The 15,235-nt window shown below is 52.3% G+C and overlaps 1 protein-coding gene across 1 annotated transcript in view; it reads right to left on the bottom strand.

Moving 5' to 3' along the window:
- Positions 1 to 531: 531 nt before the first annotated feature.
- The window catches only part of LOC121447590 (putative ciliary rootlet coiled-coil protein 2), a 61,781-nt gene continuing 47,077 nt past the window's right edge, over positions 532 to 15,235 (bottom strand). The window contains exons 28-32 of the mRNA XM_041650928.1: positions 14,465 to 14,598; positions 6,938 to 7,033; positions 5,920 to 6,066; positions 3,163 to 3,294; positions 532 to 600 (exon numbers count right to left, since the gene is read on the bottom strand). Coding sequence (XP_041506862.1) covers positions 532 to 600; positions 3,163 to 3,294; positions 5,920 to 6,066; positions 6,938 to 7,033; positions 14,465 to 14,598 — 578 coding nt within the window. The remainder of the gene's footprint in view (positions 601 to 3,162; positions 3,295 to 5,919; positions 6,067 to 6,937; positions 7,034 to 14,464; positions 14,599 to 15,235) is intronic.

Raw genomic sequence — 15,235 nt, forward strand, 5'->3', positions numbered from 1 at the left:
GGCTCTTGCCAGTGGAAATGTTTTCCATGTGTTTCCCTGTGTTTACAGATCTGAGGGCATGGAATGCAGCCCGTGGTGAGGGAGCTGGTCTGACAGGGCCCGGTCACCAGTGCTTGGCCCAGTAGCAGGGCCAATGTGGGAATGGATCCCCGGGCTGTTATGGGCTGAGGGGTGGTCAACGTGCCTGCTCCTTGCAGCAGGAAGGAATATTAAAGAGCAGTGACCAACAACGTGGTCCAGCCCAACCTATGTGTTCTTCACAGGCAGGACTTCTGCAGTCTGAGGAGGAGCTGAAGGAATAGCATGCTTTGGTTGGTAGCTGCCTGTATGTGCATCTTCTCACGACACACCAATGCTTGTTGAGCTTGCCACCCCCGCAAGTGGGCATAGCACCAGCTTCCCCAGTAGCACAGGGCTCTAAGCCCCCCCCCCCCCCCCAGAGCCTGCTGTTCCGGCTGGTTGCTGCAGGCCACCCAGCACAGGGAGGTAGCGAAGGAACTGCAGTGGAGGCCATTGCTTAGCTCAGAATGTCTAGTCACTGTGGGCCTGCTGCTGTTGCCGCCATCCTGCCTCGTCCAGTTGCTTCTTCAGGCTAGCCACCTGGGGACACAGGAGAGCTTCAGTCAGGTGGGAAGTGACCCATGGAGAGTTACGTCAGGAAGGGCTTGGGGAGGCTGCAGCCCATAGCTCCCAAGGGAGTGTGCATGGGCTAGAAACAGTGGGTAGACAGGCAGAAGGACTCTTTTCATCGGATTAGGCCCGCCATGATGGACATCGGTGAGCATCCTATGAATAGTGAAGGGGATCGTTTTTTCTGTTAAGGCCAGAAATATACTTAGAATGACTGGGTTAAAATAAGCATTGCTAGTGGGGCACGAAACTAAATTGACGGTAACGCTGGGCCGTCACTTGGCCTCTCTGTATCTCCGTTTCCTTTTCATAAAATAAGGGGTTTTGACCATCAGTGGTTCTAAGGTTCTTATGACTCAGTAGTTCAGCTATGGGCTGCGGCAGGCTCAGCACACAAGTACTTGTGTGCGTGCACTGTAGGCACACTCCTGAGGCTCTGTGCACACATGTACTTGTGTATATGCACTGTGTGCACACTCCTGAGGCTCTGTGCACACATGTACTTGTGTGTGCACAGTTATGTACACTCCCGAGGCTCTGTGCACACATGTACTGTGTGCACACAGTTATGCACACTCCCGAGGCTCTGTGCACACATGTACTGTGTGCACACAGTTATGCACACTCCTGAGGCTCTGTGCACACATGTACGTGTGTGCGCACAGTTATGCACACTCCTGAGGCTCTGTGCACACATGTACTGTGTGCACAGTTATGCACACTCCTGAGGCTCTGTGCACACATGTACGTGTGTGCGCACAGTTATGCACACTCCCGAGGCTCTGTGCACACATGTACTGTGTGCACACAGTTATGCACACTCCTGAGGCTCTGTGCACACATGTATTGTGTGCACAGTTATGCACACTCCTGAGGCTCTGTGCACACATGTACGTGTGTGCGCACAGTTATGCACACTCCCGAGGCTCTGTGCACACATGTACTGTGTGCACACAGTTATGCACACTCCTGAGGCTCTGTGCACACATGTACTGTGTGCGCACAGTTATGCACACTCCCGAGGCTTTGTGCACACATGTACTGTGTGCACAGTTATGCACACTCCTGAGGCTCTGTGCACACATGTACTGTGTGTGCACAGTTATGCACACTCCCGAGGCTCTGTGCACACATGTACTTGTGTGCGCACAGTTATGTACACTCCTGAGGCTCTGTGCTCAGATGCACTTTCCCAACCCACTAAGCTGCTCACGTGCTGATGCTCTCCCCATGACTCAAAGGACAAGTGTGGGGCCACCACTGCTAGCTGCACACAACAGGCAGTCTCTGCATGTCCCTCATGCCTGTTCAGGGTCATGGCTACCTCTGACTGGAATAATCCTCTCAGGGGGCAGGGCAGTGGAGGTCCAGAACCCACATTCTACCACTCATTGATCTGTGGATGACCCATGGAGCCACTCATAAAAGGGCAGACATACAGCGTACGCTAGGAATCAAGGCTCCCAACAGAGGCCATGTGGTTACCCTTGGGGTGCCATAGGGGCAGGGGCCCTTCCTTTTCCCTTATGCAGCCCTGCTCAGAGGACAGGGGCTGCTGGCCCTACCTGCCTTTCCAGGACCATCACCCTCTGCTGGTGTATCTGCTCACGGGACTCTAGAGCCTGTGTGGCCTGCAGCTGGGCCTCGTGGAGCCTCTCGGCCTCAGCTGCCAGGTCCCGTTGGTGCTGGGCAGCCAGCTCTCGGAGCCGCTGGGTGTGGGCCTGTTCCAGCTCAGCCATCTGGGCCTGGAGTGAGAACACAGGCACTGAGGGCTGCTGGGATCCTGGGGTCAGGTCCAGTGGGATGCCCCACCCTACCTTTGGGGCTGCACTTCCTGTCTTGGCCCCACTGCTTTCGGCTGGGGTGCTGGCCCTGGCCCAGAACCAGCAACAGACCTGGAGCTGGCATACATACTCAGCCCTCAGGTTTTGAGTCCAGGCCACCTGCTAAGGGTTTTGCTGGGCTGGAGCCCAAGCCACAGGCCCCAGGAGTGGGCCTTAAATCTGTGTGAACAGCATCCCAGGTTCCCTTGGAGGTCACTGAATTTTGATGATTATTCATCCTCCCTGAAGGTAGTCAACTGGAATGGGGGGTGTCCCATGGTGGAAGGGGAGACCGAACCCTCAAAGGGGCACAGGTTGGTATCAGGCCCTGGGCTTAGAAGACATATATGGCTCTATCCTCCAAGCATCGATCCTCCATTCTGTTTCTTGTGCCATTCAGCCTGGCTCACAAAGGGCCGCACCAGTCCCTCCACTCCTAAAAGACTGTCCCTAGTGCTGACCCAGTTCTGTCTTGAGCTCTGAAGGGGTCTCTGGTGGATTTCACTGTTGTCTCTCAGTCTCAGCTTGGCACTTGTCACGGATAGTCACCTGTCTAGCTGCCTTTTCTGTACGCGTACCTGTACACACAGGTGACATTCACAGGCACGAGATACGTGTGGGCCCACCCCTTGAGGGCCGCACCATTTGAACCTGCCCCAGGTTTACCCCCCAAGCTTGCATACCATAGAACACCATTGACTCAGCTCACCTGCAGCTGCTGGCTCTGCCGCAGGGCCCCGTCTACTTCCTGCTGTAGGCTGCTCAGAGACTGGAGCAGCAGCTCCTTCTTGGCCCCCAGCATTGCTGTGTCCTCCTCCTTCCTCAGGGTCTCCTGCTCTGCCTGCAGGGAGAGGGAAGTAGAACCGTGGTGGAATCTAGGGTCTTTCTGGAAGAAGTGCAATATTAGGTCAGACTTCCCTCTGGAGAGTAAAGGGCGCTTCTGGGACGGAGTCCAAATCTCCTGGTGGAGTCGGCAACAGTACTACCCCCTGTCCAGGTCTACTGGCATCTGCAGCCACAGTAGGAGTTAAAGAGAAGGGGCAAGTGTCTGCCCTGTTTTGGACCAGCAGAAGTTCCTGTAGTGATCTTTGGTAAGGGATGTGGCATTTGAAGATCTATGTCTCTACCTCTTACAACACTCCCTCAGGCTTCTTGAGCCCTACATGCCTCTGTGCCCTTTTGCAATGCACAGGACCTGCTAACTGCACAGCCAAAGCCATGGGTTTGACTATGGTCATTGTCACAGTGCCAACAAGCCTGTGTCAGAGTGGCATAGCTCTCTCTGCCATCCATCCTGGGACAAAGCCCTCTTAGTCACTCACCCCCAGCAGGGTGGATACAGGCTAGGAGGAGTAGCCTGGAGGTTAGCTGTGAGACATAATCATTTTCCATGTGGAGGTCAGGGATCCTTTAATGCTGCAGCTGGGACCTCAGGAAGACAGAGCTGATGAAGAATCCTCTCCTTTGAGATCAGCAGAAGCCTACCTATTCACACCAGTAGCCTGGAGTGGCTGCACGGTGCTCTTGGAAACCTAGGGGATCCTGGCTTTATAGTCTCACCGGGCCGGCCATCACCAAGGCAGGATCAGAGCCAGTCTGCCTCTGTGGTCACTGCTATGCCCGCCTGCTGCTGGCCTGCTGGGGTCATGTTCCGTGCCACGCAGTGCCCTTTCCAGTGCTAGAAAAACCCACTCTTGTCATCTGGGGCCTGGAGCCCACGCGAAACTCTCAAGGACCTTGGGATATAGTGATCTGTTTGCACGGGCAAGGTTATAAGGTCAGGGTCTGAGCCCTAAAAAAAAATAAAAACTTTCTTCTTCAGCACTGGGAAAAACAAAGAGTTCTCTCCACTGAAAAGGGAACCCTGTTTCTTTAAAAAAAAAAAATCTAGCTACACTGCTAGAAATGCATGTTATAAAGAGAAGAGAAAAGTGAAATCCAAAATAAATAATGTTCACATCCGGGTTTCCCCTCCTGAGACACCAATAAAGGGTTTATGGGTTTGTGGGCCCCTCACAGCTGACCTCCTGCAACTAATTAGCTGTTCCTGCCCTCCCCCTCTCAGGCCCCAAGGACCCAATGCTGGCATTATGCCCATAGCTTGCTCTGTTACCCCTAGGCAGTGCCACCTCCCCTCGCCCTAGCAACCTCCGGGAAGACACGATCCTACTCCCCACCCAGGCTCAGGCTGGGAATAGCTCATCTTTCCCTCCAGCAGCTACAGGAAGACTCCGGTGACTTTATCCTACTGATGCCACCTTCCCTTTGTGGGAGGGCAGGTGGCCTTTTACGGAAAAGCTGGTTGGTGGCTTTTGTAACTACCCTGGCCCTGCTGGCTCCTGTACCCTGGGCAGGCTGGGGTGGAGGGTGAGTCAAGAGGCCTTGAGAGGGGCAGCCTACCTTGGAACCCATGCCTGAGGCCCTCAATGTCTCAACTCAAACATTCCTGGCTCCGCTGTTTTGCAATGCAGACCCCAAAAGCCCCGAGTAATCAGGTTGCTGATGCTACTTGGCCAGCCTGGGATATTTTTTTTTTTTTTCGAGACAGGGTTTCTCTGTAGCTTTTTGGTTCCTGTCCTGGAACTAGCTCTTGTAGACCAGGCTGGCCTCGAACTCACAGAGATCCGCCTGCCTCTGCCTCCTGAGTGCTGGGATTAAAGGCGTGTGCCACCACCTCCTGGCCAGCCTGGGAGATTCTGTCCTTCCCTCTGGTCTTCCACATGCCATCACCTCCTGACTCCCTGGGCCTTTTCTGTCTTGGAGAGGGCAGCGAGGGTATCAGAGCTCTGTGATCACAGACTAGCTCGGTGCTCTGCGAAGCTAGCTTGAATGGGCCGTGTGGCCGTGTCCTGCTCCTTCCTGCTTCTTTGTAGCACAGTGGACACCGGGCTGCAGTATTCTGTCTTGTACCCTGACTTGAGCTGAGCAATGACCATCCCTAGCCCTACACAGCATCAACACTGCCCCGGTCTCATGGCCTGCCTGTCTGCTCTGCTCTATGCGAGTTCAGTGGTACTTTCTATGAGAAATGTGGTGTGTGTGTTTGTGTGGGGGTGGTTAGGCTATGAATATGGAGAGAGGTTTGCAGAACTGATACAGCACATGACATCCTCAAAGTTGGGTGCTATTTCCACTGTGAGCAGGACCCAGGGACCCAGGAGGTAGCTCATTTTGGGGGCAGAGCTGGCCACAAAGTCAGGGGTGGTCCAAGGAGGGTGTTTCACCTCCCTCAACGACAATCAAGATGGGTGCATTGCCACCACCAGAGGTCTCTACAAGGTGCTTGGAAGCTTCGAGGCCGGCTCTGAACTTGGCACCATTGCCAAGGCAAATGCAGACACTGAAACCTGCTGGACCAATCTTTCTTTTTCCCAGCATCCGCTCTATGGCCATCCGTGGATCTTCCCCCACTTCTTGCAACCCTTCCCTCCGGCTCTGGGAATCTTTTCCGCCTCAAAACTAATACCTGTATGAGGCGCGTGCGCAGCGCCGCGAGCTCCCCCTGTAGGCGGGCCCGCTCGGTGCGCAGGGAAGTGGTTTGCTCCCGTAGGGCTCGCCTCTCTGCCCGCTGGGTTGTTGCAGTTTCCCGTTCCCTGCGACTCTGCAGGAGCACCTGGGTGGAGAGACGCTGCATGTGTGTGGGCCAGGGATGGGGATCCTTGGCCTCTTGGAGCCAGGCAGTCTGTCTGAGGACGGTCTTGGGCTCAGCTTATTGTTTTCCCCCAAACCTGCTAATAACCTCTCCCTCTGGAGGTGCCTACTGTATAGCAAGAAAGTCAGTCCTCTCACTCCCTGTGGTGTCCTTCCAACGGGGTTTCCTGCCTGTCATCTGGGAAATGGATGTTTCTGGGTCACTACAGGACTTCACACTTGCCTCTGGCATCTGCCTAGGCTTCCTTTTTTTTTTCTTAATGAAAACATTTAATTGTGGTGGATTGCTTACAGTTCAGAAGTTTAGTCCATTATTTTCTAGGTGGGAAGCAAGGTGGCGTGTGGATAGACATGGTGCTGAAGAATGGCCTGAGGGGTCTTACATCTTGATCCCGTCGGCAACAGGAAGTGATCTGATTCACTGGGCATTGCTTAAACATATACGAGACCTCAAAGCCAGCCTCCACAGTGACACACTTCCTCTACCAAGACCAACAAGGTCACACCTCCTAATAATGCCACTCCCTTTGAATGTAAAGTATTTTTTTGTGGTTTTTCGAGTTTCTCCTTGTAGCTTTGGAGCTTGTCCTGGAACTTGCTCCTGTAGACCAGGCTGGCCTCTAATACATAAAGATCCACCTGCCTCTGCCTCTGGAGTGCTGGGATTAAAGGCGTGGGCCAGCCCCTAGGCCTCCTTTTATACTGAAGAACTTTTTAGGTATTCAGATGCAGCGTCTTGCCACAGTGAGCAGGTTCATTGCCTCCTGGTGACAGGTAGACCCTTTCCTCCTGGGGTCCCTCCTCCTGAGGTCCCTCCTCCTGGGGTCTCTTACCTGCTTCAGGGGCTCCAGCTGCCTCCCCTTCTCTCTAAGGCTCTGTCTGTGCCTGCTGCTCTCTTCCAGCGCCTGGCGCAGGGTGTCTACTTGCTCCTAGGAAGAGAGAGAGAGAGAGAGAGAGAGAGAGAGAGAGAGAGAGAGAGAACACCTGAGAGTCGTGGCGTCTGCTGGAGAGCCTGCAAGGACATGGTTGAGGATAATGTGCTGTGCTTTAACTCGTCAGTGGACGGTGCAACAGCAGAGGGATGGAGGACTCTTTAGATGTCCTTTGGCTTCATTAGGAAGGACAGAACAGGGCTGGAGAGATGGCTCAGAGGTACTGAGTTCGGTTCCCAGCAATCATATGGTGGCTCATGACAACCTAGAATGAGATCTGGGGCCATCTTCTGGCATGCAGGCATACATGCAGACAGAGCACTTTACATATAACAAATAAATCTCTTTTTTAAAAAAGGACAGAGCAGGCTATCAAGCACCCTAAACCTGTTCCTTGGGCCCCAACTGATGGGGAATTGAGGGGTGTGTAGGTATGTGTTCATAAGGCTTGTGTATATGTGTATAGGTGCTTATCCCTATACATGGGGAAGCTAGAAGGATGTTGTACATCGTCCATGATTATTCTCCACCTTAGTTTTTTTTTAATTTATTTTTGTTTTATGTGTGAGAGTATTTGCCTGCACGTACATGTGTGTACTGCACGCATGCCCGGTGCCTGAGAAGGTCAGAAATGAGCTTTGTTTGACTGGATTCCCTAGAACTAGAGTTATGGAATCACCATGTGGGTGCTGTGAATCGTATATATACTCGGGTTCTCAGCAAAGGAAGCAAGTGCTTTTAACCCCTGAGCCATTTTTCCAGCTCCTCCTCAATTTTTGAGACAGGGCATCTTACTGAACCGAGAGCTCCTTTATCCCACTAAGCTGATTGGTTAGTGTGTTCAGGGCTCCACCTGCCCCCTGCTCAGTGCTGAGGTCACAGACACAACTCTGTCTACTCTGTGCTCATTCACCTATCCCATCACGCTGGCCACCATGGTTTTAATATTCTCCTCCAAAATTTTGTTAGCATATCTCAGACATCATCTACCTTGTAAACAGACAAAACCAAACCAAAAGCACCCAGCCAACAAACAGCCGTCAAGCCCACACAGACATAAAGATGCACATGAAACTGATTCAAGCAAGCTGTCTTCTGCTGCACCAGAGCCCAGCCCCTCTAGCGAGCATGTACACAAGAGAGCCCCAGCTCAGCTGGTAGAGTGCGTGCCTAGCATGCATGAAGTGCCACGTTTGATCCCTAGCACCACACAAACCAGGCACGATGGTGTTTTCCTGTAAAGGAAGTACTAGGGAGATGGAGGCAGTAAAATTAGAAGTTCAAAGTCACCCTTAGTTAGGTACTGAGGCTAGCCTGGGCTACGTGACTCTGAAAAAAAAAACCTACCAACCAGATAAACAAACAGAAACTACTGCAGGGCACACAGCAAATCACAGCTAGGGGAAACTGAAGAAGCTCAAACACCAACTGGTCACGCATTCCACATTCACAAAGTAGAAAACAGAAAAAAAAACCCAATATAATAGAGATAAGAGTTGATAAGAGTTGAAATGCATAGATGAGATGCAAACGAGAGAAGAGATAAAAGTTGATTATTTGAAAAGACAGACTTTGAATAAGGCAGATTAAGAATAACAGACTAGCAACGTAATGGTTAGGGACAGCAGGGTGTATGGGTCCAGCCACACCTCCACCCAGTAAACCACTGTACACATGCAGGCATTCATGTAACATATTTGCACCTGTGTGTAAGCCATCTGAGGTTGAGGGTGTTGAGCAGATGTATATACAGGTTCTTGGCATGCCTAACTCCCAAATGACAGCGACGATCCAAAAAGTGGCAGAGACAAAGACTGGCCCGGAATGGAGATTAGCGTGCACAGCAGGAGCTGTAGGGTGGAGTAGGTACCCTGTCTTGAAAAGCTGATTCCTGTGCGGTTTCTATCCCTCCATTGATAGACAAGGGCAGGAAGCGCAACAATTCTTTTTACAGCATGAAATATTCTTAGCACAGATAAATCCAAACAAATGTGACATCATTAAAGGATTACAGCTGCAAACATTTGACAGCAACCGTGGCCTCATGTCTGCGGTGTAAGCCCTGGCAAACGTGCACCTCCAAGGCAGGCCAGGTGCCTCCGGACTGGAACCCAGAGCTTGGTCCTGAGGCTTCCGTATGCTGGCAGGAGAGAGAGAGAGAGAGAGAGAGAGAGAGAGAGAGAGAGCGAGAGAGCGAGCGCACAGTGGGCTGTGTAATGCCAGTGGAGTTGTTCAGGGTGTGCTTGCCACAGGGGAGGCCTGGGCAGGAGTCCAAGGACTCTTCAGGCACTGCTGGGACTATGGGGCTGTGACCTGGTGCCACAGAGAACATCAGTAGCCTCTCCACTGGGGTATGAGGAATGTGCATGGGGTGGGGGCGGCAATTCTTGGTTCCTCTGCTCGAAATCTTATCCAGATGCATGTGTCCTGGTGTTGAATGGATGCATGTCCTCATGCTGCAGACATGGCTGGACATACATGGCGGGACGTACATGGCTGGACATACATGGCTCCCTGGGGGTAGTCCTATGTGTCCTGTTATTCTGCTGGGTCCCTAGGACAGTCCTCTGTGTCTGCCATTTCGCTGGGTCCCCTGAATAACCTTTGTGTCCCATTTTTTCTCTTGGGTCCCAGGATAGCCATGTGTGCCTTGTTGTTCGTCTAGATTCTCAGGGCAGCCCTGTGTGCCCTGTTGTTCTGCTGGTCCTGGAGTAGCCCTGGCAACGGGAAGGAGTTGCTCTCAAACAAGAGTTGTACTGTTTGCACAGCACAGCCTACCATTTAATTAGAAAAATATGTTTTTAATTAACTTTTTCTTGACAAACACATTGGCTTATGTGAACCAAGTGGTGGGGGGGAGCAGGGCAGGGGGGAATCAGTCCGTGAAAGTGAAAGAAGTTGTAGAAAATTCAGGACTTGCTTTGGAATATGCCCTAGGTTTGGCAGAACCAGGAGGGCACTAGGCCAGCCCTGTGGGGGCCGGCAACTACCCAGCTGTGGCAAGGGGGGGCGGCACGAGGAAGCCATAAGGGTAGCCATGTCCCCAGGTCTCCAGCTGGCCAGGAACAAATGGTACTTTTCTAGGGTTACGGGGAAAAGATGGCATAATGTTGATATGTTCTGCTATAAAAGCAAAGTGAATGCTTCATTGAATCGAGAGGTGATTATGGACAGGGGAGAACAGAGAGACACAGAGCTGCCCCCTGCACCTTGAGGGTGGGAGGCCCCAAGGGGAGATCTCCCAATCCCAGGTAACCTGGTTCGTGTGGATGAGGTGGTCCCCTGTCCCCCTCAGGACTCCACCCTGGCAAGTTTGAAGCAGAGGGCACCTCTATAACAGTGTTGCTGGGGAAGCAGGCCTTTGTCTCTTTGTTCCCAGGATGGAGGGTCTTTGGAAGGGGGAGACACTACTCTGATGCAGGCCATCAGGGTTTCCTTCACCAAGGGGGACGCTGGAACCTTTCTCTGCCTTTCCCTTCAGCCTAAGATGTCAGGGTGGAGTCACTGACTTCCCTCTGGTTCTGCCCCCACTCTGATTTCCAACAATAGCAGAAGTCCGCTCTTCACAGCTAGGCAAGTTAAAAACAAAATCTGGAAGAGTGGTGTTCAGAGGGGTTAGGTTTGAGGCCCTCTCACTAAAATGAGTTTTGTTTTTAAGGTGAGGTGGGGCAGGAGCCAAAGTTCCAACGAGCAGAAAAATGCCAGTCACAGCCCAGGGTACAGCGAAGACTGATGACCCAAGTTCTGGATTTGGGGGAATGGTGATAGGAAGGAGAAGTGGGGGTCAGGGGCCAGGAGTCTAACTTAGGACCCAGGATCAGGAGACCTGAGTTTAGGACGAAGCACTGAAAAGCGAGTGATAAAGAAAAGGGTTTTGTTTGTTGTTTGGTCTATTCTTGTACTGGAGATTGAGCCTAGGGCCTTGTAAACGCTAGACAAAGGCTCTACTACTGAGCCATATCCACAGCCATTTTCCTGGACTCAGGATTTTACCGTGTTGCCCATGCTGTCCTTGAACTCCCTCAGTGTTTTAGTTCGATGCCCTTGAACTTTCAATTTTCCTGCATCAGCATCTGGAGTGGCTGGGGTTACAGTCCTGGCTGAGATGTTTCTGAAGTGGGAAGGATGTGAGCAGAAGGCAGGGAATTCCGCTCTCCTGGTGGAGAAGGCTCACAGCAGACAGGCAAAGGAGATAAGAGGGGCTGTAGCAAGCCAATATTTTGGTAATTCACAGAGCCCTGCCTGGCTTGGAGCTTTCTTGTCATATGAAGCAGGTTGCCTTTGAACTTGTGGCAATCCTTCTGCTTCTGCCTCTGGAGTGCTAGATTCACCACCACACCCAGACTTGGCAACGTATTTGGATTTTAAAGACAAGTGAGCCTTCTGGTTTCTACCTTAGAGAGAGCCCTAAGAAAAAAAAAATCTGCAAAGTGTCAGTCACATCTTTAAAACACACCTGAGATGCTGCTCAGAGAGCAACAAGGAACCTGAAGTCTAAGAGAAAGCAGATTCCTCCCAGGGGAACAGGGTCACATGGTGCTTCCTCACCAGTGACGTCATCTGGAGTGGTCCATTGAAACCACGTACCAGTCAGGTTCCGAGGGACCCTTGCATCACCCTGCCATGCTGAGATCTATGAGGTCGCCTAGCAAGGCACTAGGTAGGGGGTGTGAAGTCTACACATTTGTGAATGGGCTAGCTTGTTGCTCAGCTCCATCCTGTCACATAGGAGCTTTGAGCTGGGATCAGAAGAGGAGCAGGAACCATCCTGAGTTGCCTAGCTCACACTACCCTTCTGTGATTCAACCCAAGAGGGCCCATGGTTGGGAGTCCGAGCCCTGGAAGCTAAGTGGTACTTGGTCCAGGTCCAGAACCTCAGTCTTAGAATGGCAAGGAGCTGGACTTGGCCTAACAAGCCTGGAGGGCCTTCTCCAGGGCCTTTGGTGGGGATTCTGCCAGCTCTCCCCTGGAGAGGCCCTCTGTGCCAGTGCTGTCTCAGGGAATGGGCTTCCTGCACGGAGGAATTTAGATCATGAGCTCATGGTCACGAGCTGCAAAGACCCAGGAAGCTGCTGGCCAAGTGCAAGTGCAGGCTGTAGTGACTAGAAAGCTTGGGTCTGCAGCAGGAAAGGATGTGGGAGCTCAAAACACAGTGTGGGATGTGGTGGCAGGTGTTCACTCTAGAGGACAGACAGACAGATCCTCGGTACCAAGACACAGGCAGAAGGAGTCTAAGGAGACAAAGATTCACAGGGCATTGCCCGGCAGTGGGAGGACCCCCAACCACAACCAGCGATGATCACCCTCGAGACAACCCTATTGAAAGACCTGAGAACTGAGGCCGGAAGAAGATGAGAAAACAAAGAATGAACTTCCTTCTTGTGGGTAAGAAGAAAGCTCAGAGAAGTGAGCACGGATGCACTCCGAGGAAAAACCGTGTCTCATCACGTGACACTTGTCAGGGGGGTAAAACCCCTGAAAAGGTAAGGATGGATAGAAATAGCTGGGAATGAACATAAAGGGCAAAAATGCAGAAGCTTAGCTGAGCAGATAGCGTAATGAGGGCCCTGTTAGCCTTGGGTCAGGTACGACTGAGGACACAGCATTTAACTGGAACGGAGGCCACTCTCCTCCATACACTAGTGTGGGACACTACCTTAGGAGGAACATGCCATTGAGTCTGTGCTGAAGATCCACAGAAGCAGCTGATAGTGACACAAAGAGGAGCTGGACAGATGGCTCAGCAGTTAAGAACCAGTAGCTGCTCTTATAGAGCCCCTGGGTTCAATTCCCAGCACCCACGAGAAAGCTTACAACCATCTGCAACTGTAGTCCTATGGGATCCGATGCCCTCTTCCAGTGTGCAGATACATATGCAGACAAACATTCATTATGCATTAAATAAATAATAAATAAATCTTTAAAAAATAGTGACAAAAAGTCATAGTAGACATAGTAGACATCAACACCCTTCTCTTGGCCTGGGGAATTCAGGAGAGACATCACATTGGCAGAATATCAGTCTTTGTAACTTTGTAAAGGTTTAGAAAGCTCCCTTCCAAGTGGATAACCCAAAAGCGATAAGCTATTTTCAGCTCTGCTTGGAGAAAACACACACAAGTGAACATACATGTAAAATAAAACTGACCTAGCCCAGCAGGCCAACCAACCCTGGCTTCTCTGATCCCTCATCTCCCGAGTACACAAATCCTGTCACTGTTTATCTAAGCCATTTAACTGCAACCAAGGCCATTGTCCCCATCCATCGATGTGGGGCTATATTAGGAGGAACATGCTACACACACACACACACACACACACACACACACACACACACTGCACAGCGGCTGTGCCTAGAGGGGTCTTTTTGAAACCTCCTGGGCAGATGAGGAAGCTGTTCCTGGAGGCAGGAGAGGCTCTCTCTTCTGCTTTCTGTCTCCCTCTTTATAGGCTGAGGGAGGCCCCTGCCCACCTGACTGCTCTGTGCAGAAGTCCCCTGAGGATGGCTAGACTCCCCTCTGACCCCATGATCCCCGTGTGGAGAGAGGGAATGTAGGCCTGAGTGAGGCTGGTGACCAGTCTGGCCTAGTAGTTGCCTCTTCGGTTGAAACTTAGAAGCCTGTGAACCCATGATGTTGAAAGGCTATTATTCACTTGCCGCTCCCTCCTCGGAGGGATACTTGGGGACAAGTGACCTGCAGTTTTTACTGCGTTCCCCCGTTCCCACCCATGGTTGCCAACTTTATCCTTCTGGCAATCGACCCAGGGGATCCCATTTTCCCGATACTTGGTGGAGGCCTTCCAGCTGGGTGTGTTCTTCCCTACACATCTGGGCCTGTCCAGAACATTTGGGAAGGCCTCAGCTGAGCTCTGGAGTCCCGCCCCTGACCAGGGGAAGCCCAGCATTTTCTGCATTCCTTCACCTGTAGTCCATGGTAGAATCCCTTGACTTGAGCGGGCGGAGGGAGGCCAGAGCCAGGTCCTGATCTATGGCTTGACTGCTCCCTCTCTAGGGTTTCTAGGCCCCATATCCTCAACTAAAATGGGAACTCCAGCAGCTACCCATAGCACAGTACCCAGTATAGGAAAATGTACTTGAGTCCCACGCAAACCTTTCTGTGTCTGAGTGTCGCAGAATAAGAAGCAGCCCAGGAGCAACAGCCAAGGGCCCCATGAGGATCTCAGAGCCAAGCAGGACCTCCTCATGCCCGCTTGTGGGACCTCAGATAAATGGGTGGACCTGGAAGGCAGGAATCCAGTCCTAGCTCTGTCCCTTGCCAGCTCTGCCCCCATCAGAAGACCTCAGTTTCGCCAATCTGTACGATAAGGTCTAGGACCACCTCAAAGGTAACTGCGCTGGGGATGGGCCCAAGACCCACGTTCTGATGACCATCTGGTTTGTCTGTAGCAACGTCCCAGGAGTCTTACCTGCATCCTCCGCCTCTCCTGGCTTGCAGCTCGTGTCCTTGCCAGATGCTCTGCTTCCAGCCTCTGGAGTGCCTCCTTCTGCAGGACCTGAGTTGCCTGGGCGCCATGCAGTGCACTCTCTGCCCTGCGTTGGCCTGGGGGCAAAGCAGTGTGGCTTGAGGCTCCCAAGCTTGGCAGATCTATGGGGTAACTGCCACTCGGTACTGCCCCTCCCCAGCTCAAAGACCGCAAGTAGATTCAGTGAGTTGAGGCAAGGGTCACCGGGGTGCAGGGATGGGAGAGGTTCCCTTTCTCAGCCAGGGGTGCTAAGAGTGGTCCCGGGGCCTGATCGTCTGACCTTGGGTCACTGCTCCCTGTACTTGTCTTGCTTTCTCTACCTATCACCCTTCCCTTCTTCTTTCTTGGGCTCTGGGCTGCCACTCCCCCACATACCACATACCGCCTTTTTTAAATGGGAGCAGTAAGTTTAAAATAGTGAGGGGAGCCCCAGCAAAGGGCCTCTCTGAGGAGGTGACAAGGGGAGTCATGTGACTTTCTGGAAGGGAGGGTGCCATGTAGAGGAGGGCACAGTTGCATCTGGCCTGAGGTGGAAGTATGGGGGGGAGGGGATGGTGAGATTCAGCAGGTCCCAGAGGTCTCTGGAGTCCAGCCCTCTAATAGGAAATCATTACTGAGAAAGGTGGCATCGAGTCATCCTGGGGACTGGGTACAGTCCCAGGTCTACCCCAGAGCCCTCCTGAGACCATACACCAAAAGTGGCTAAAGGAAGGG

The sequence above is a fragment of the Microtus oregoni genome, unplaced genomic scaffold (genome assembly GCF_018167655.1).
Source record: "Microtus oregoni isolate MIOR12 unplaced genomic scaffold, Mior012 000004F_ref0000308, whole genome shotgun sequence".
NCBI classification, from domain to species: domain Eukaryota; kingdom Metazoa; phylum Chordata; class Mammalia; order Rodentia; family Cricetidae; genus Microtus; species Microtus oregoni.